Source organism: Tarenaya hassleriana, unplaced genomic scaffold, assembly GCF_000463585.1.
Source record: "Tarenaya hassleriana unplaced genomic scaffold, ASM46358v1 Cleome3, whole genome shotgun sequence".
NCBI classification, from domain to species: Eukaryota; Viridiplantae; Streptophyta; class Magnoliopsida; order Brassicales; family Cleomaceae; genus Tarenaya; species Tarenaya hassleriana.
The window spans coordinates 171,573-176,302 of NW_010966177.1; the positions used below are offsets into that span (position 1 = coordinate 171,573).

General features: G+C 35.8%; 1 protein-coding gene across 1 annotated transcript; it reads right to left on the bottom strand.

The window, feature by feature from the left end:
- Positions 1-1,642: 1,642 nt before the first annotated feature.
- Positions 1,643-2,794, bottom strand: LOC109116879. Its single transcript, XM_019203108.1, has one exon. The coding sequence runs from the start codon at positions 2,792-2,794 to the stop codon at positions 1,643-1,645; it is 1,152 nt and encodes a 383-aa protein (XP_019058653.1).
- Between the last annotated feature and the right edge of the window lie 1,936 nt (positions 2,795-4,730).

The window sequence follows — 4,730 nt, forward strand, 5'->3', positions numbered from 1 at the left end:
AGCAGTTGAAGGAGCATCTTCACCAGGATGATATGTGATATCGGTTTGCATTGAACCGAGACCGTATATCCGTCCAAATTTGTTCGGTGGAACAATCTATGTAATAAAAATATAATTAATTAATAATTTATTTTAAATTAAAATTGAATTGAAATTATTATAAGTTTATATATTTAAAAATTACCTGAAGATATATCTCATCAATTTTTTCCTTCGGCAAGTTAGGTTCCGATGCAGAAGCTTCGTCTTGTGTTGGTTGAGACGCAATAATCTAAAATATTAAAGAAACAATTAAAATTAAATATGAAATATTAACATTAAAAAAAATTTATATTATAAAATATACCTCATGTTGAACTTGTTCCGCGATTTGTTGCGCTTTTCCGTCAACCATCACACCATCTTTTCGTGTATGCGTTGCTTTCAACAGATCTAGCAACATTGGCGCTTGACTTTTTTTAGCCATTTCATGCATAACATGACTAAAAGGCTTAGCTCACGATGTATGCACATGCCCTCCGACATTAGGAACCATTTCAGCTTTTCGACTCTGAGACGCTCGCTGACTTTTCTCTTTGGCAGCTGGGGGAGCCCAATGCTCCACCATTCAATCCGAATGATCTTTTTCGACCCAATAAGGAGGATCCATATAGGGTTCAGAAAGCCATTTTTGTTTGAGTTTGTGGACACTGGCTTTCACTAAATGAATTACAGCCTCCTTCCACTTGCGTCGAACAAATGTGTCATGCTCACGATCCCAATGCCATTATTGCTATATAAAATTTTTTATAAGAAATAAAATACATAATAAAATCAATTTCAATTTTATATGTATTTATAAATATAAAAAACTTACCACAAAACTTAACCACCACGAATCTTTGGTAGGTTGCGGGATCATACTCCAATTAAGATAAGCACCTTTAAAATTTTGTTTGATGAATTTTGATAAATTGGTGGTTATCTCAACATCAACACCAAACCTAAAAAATATTAATAAATTTTAATTAAAATTTTATATTTAAACAAAATATTTAAAATAACAATATTAAAATTTAAATTACCATTTTGTCCCTGGATTTTTTATCGGATCCAGTTTCGGTAACAAAATTCTTGCAGGATTATCTAATACCTCAGCCACGTTATCAATTGTAACCTGCGTTGGTGGTTACGGTTGAGATTCGGCCATATCAATTGACGGAGATCTCTGATGTTGAGATCTTTCTCCTGATAACCGTGATCCCCTTCCGAAAGAACGACTCATCTACAATTTATTTAAAACTTAAATTATTATAAATATAATAATTTATAAATTAAAAATTTTAAAAAAGAAATTATAAAAAAAATTACCTTTTAACCGAAGAGAGTAGAGGAGAGGAAAGTGGATTGTGCTGTGTTGTGCTGGATTGACGCAATTGCGTCACGCCGTATATATACCCATAGGGGTGACGCAATTTCGTCACCAAAAAAGACGCTGTTGGTGACGCATTTGCGTCACCCTTAAAATTTGGTGACGCAATTTCGTCACTCAACGCAGTAATTAACCTCGGTAAAACAACCAGGGTGACGCAATATCGTCACCGAAAAAGACGCCGTTGGTGACGCATTTGCGTCACCCTCATCAAATGGTGACGCAATTGCGTCACCATATGTGCCACGTGTAATACAGACATGGCAATCTTCCATGAGTACTACATCCCGATAACATTCCATAAGCCGGAAAATCGTTTATAGTCCACATCAAAACAGCCTTCAACTTGAAATTCTCTTTCTGTGAGGCATTGTATGCATCAATTCCACAATGCCACAACTCAAGTAATTCTTCGATCAAAGGGTGAAGAAAAATGTCAAAACTTTTCTTCGGATGCTCCGGGCCCGGAATCAAAACCGTCAAGAACAAGAACTCTTTTTTCAGACACATATCTGGAGGTAAGTTATAAGGAGACATAATAATAGGCCACAACGAATATTGTTTGCCTGATTGACCATACCGTGCAAATCCATCTGTGCATAAACATAGATAAACATTTCTATGTTCTGATGCAAAGTTCGGATATACCTCGTTAAAATTCTTCCATACATCACCGTCAGATGGATGACTCATGTTCTCAGGATCTAATGTATGTTCAGCATGCCACCACATATGTGAAGCTATTTGATGAGATTCATACAATCTTCGCAGACGATCTTTGATCGGTAGATAAAACATCCTTTTGTAAGGAACACGGTTGCGTTGACCATATTTTTTCGCCTTGTATCTTTCAGCTCCACAAAATCGACAGTTGTCCAACTGGTTAGATTTTTTCCAAAATATCATACAGTTGTTAGGACATACATCGATTTTTATCGATTCCATTCCCAACGATCCCATCAGTTTAGACATATCGTAAAACGAATCTGGAGCGTTATTACCTTGGGGAAGATAATCATTCAGCATTTGATAAACTTCATTCATGCAGTTCTCTGTAAGATTATAACTCGTCTTCATCCCTATCAATCTAGCAGAAGCCGATAGTTGAGAAAGCCCTTCTTTACAACCATCATAAATAGGTTGGTTTGCAGCCTCTAATAGATCGAAAAACTTTTTCGATGCCTCATTCACCGGATCTTCTGTAACCTGATCATTATATTGAGATGGAAATGCATCTTGAACCATCTCAATATATGAATTTGGCTGATCATAGACATCAGTATTTCTCACAGATATATTCTCATCAGAAATTTGAAACGTCTCACCATGATAAACCCAGACGTAATCGTTAGAGACAAAACCTTTTTTCCATAGATGTCTCATCACAACTTCTGGAACTTCTTCCCTCTCGTTTTTACATCTTCGGTAGGGACAATATATTTTTTCTCTCTGAAGAAAAATATGTTGATTTGTTGCAAACTCCAAAAAATTAGTCAATCCTTCTTCGTAATGCGTAGATACATTACTCGTAGAAGGATTTACTCTTTCGTACATCCATTTTCTTGAGTAATAAATATTGTTATTACTCGACGCCATTTTTTGAGTTTTTTTTTTCAGGTGCAAGAGTGTATGAGGGTGTGGTGTGGTATAAAGAAAATAGAATGACGCAATTTCGTCACTAAAATAACAAATAGTGACGCAATTGCGTCACGAAAAAAAAAATTTATGACGCAATTTCGTCACTATGAATGACGCAATTTCGTCACCAATGTTTTAGTGATGAAATTGCGTCAGTAAACATTAATGATGCAATTTCGTCACCCAATAGTGACGCAAGGGTGACGAAAGGGTGACGAAATTTTCGCGCGTTATTTGGCGACGCATTTTTGCGTCATAACTGCGTCACCAAATGGTGACGCTGGAGTTTTCGTCACCAAAACGTCACTATTTAGTGACGCTTTGGTGACGCTTTCCTTGCGTCACTTTTTGCGTCACAAAAGCGTCACTACTGTGTCACCCTTTTAGTGACACAAATTTTGCGTCACCTTTTGCGTCACCCTTTTCGTGTTTCTTTGTAGTGCAGCTCCAAGTCTCACTGTCAATGTTGATCCATCCGTCCATCAAGATTTCAAGATCCGCCAACAAATCTCGATGATTTTTTGGACAATTTGTATCGTTAAATTCTTGTTTTGTAATATACAAAAAAAATTATTTTTAATTCTAGTTTTTAATATTATGAGGTTTTATTTTAATTTTGATTTTTAATATAATTTTATAATATTTTAATTTTATTTTTATTTTTATTTTTTTTTCGACAATCCACTTTGCGACGGAAATTCTGTCGGTTCACGAAAAATTATATTCGACAGAATCTCTCTCTTTTCGTCGCAACTTGCGATGGGCAATACCATCTTTACCCCTCGCATTGTTGACGGATTGTTCCTTCGTCAGTGTCCTACAGATATTTCCGTCGTCAGAATCCTACGAAATTTCCGTCGGTACTTTTGTCGTTAGTATGACTCCGTCGCAATTATGTCACCTTACAACGAATCTCCGACAATTTCTCCCCTCCTAGAATATGTCGAAAATGCGATGGAATTTCCGTCGTCATAACGATGGAAAGTCGATGGATTTTTCGTCGGTAATTCGGACTACTTTTCAACCGTATTGTCGTTGCAATTCCCGACAAAAACATCTGTCGGATTTTCCGACGGATGTCTGACGCTATATAGCCGTCGCATTTGTGCGACGGATGCCCGACCGGATTCGGTTTGCGACAGCCGTTTACGGACGAAAAGTGTCCGTTGCAAATGTTATTTTCCGACGGAATGTTGTTTGTAAGGTGACGGATATATCGATCGCTATACCGAGTGTGTTTTTGTAGTGACCGTTATATTTGTTCTCCTCTCTATTTCTTCTATTCTAAAGATTTCTAAATTCTCCGCTGAAAAAGTATTTACCTTACAACACATCCAATTCTTGGAATTGCATGCTCAAGGAATTAATACATCCATATTATTATTATTTTTGTTATATTTTATTTTATCAAGATTGAAGAGTGATAAACATTTGTTGGCTGGTAATTACATTATTGAACTAAAATCAATCCGGAACGAAAATCTCTTATTTATCGAAATGTAATTTCATTAATATTTCAAAGCAAAGCATGAAGAGCACAGATTACAAACGTTACACAAAGTATTCTACTTATATAAATACGCCAGCATGCAAAGTATAAACATACATATATCCGCGTTTGTATATACAAACAAAGTGGCATTTTTATTTTGTGAAACAAATATATATATATATATATATA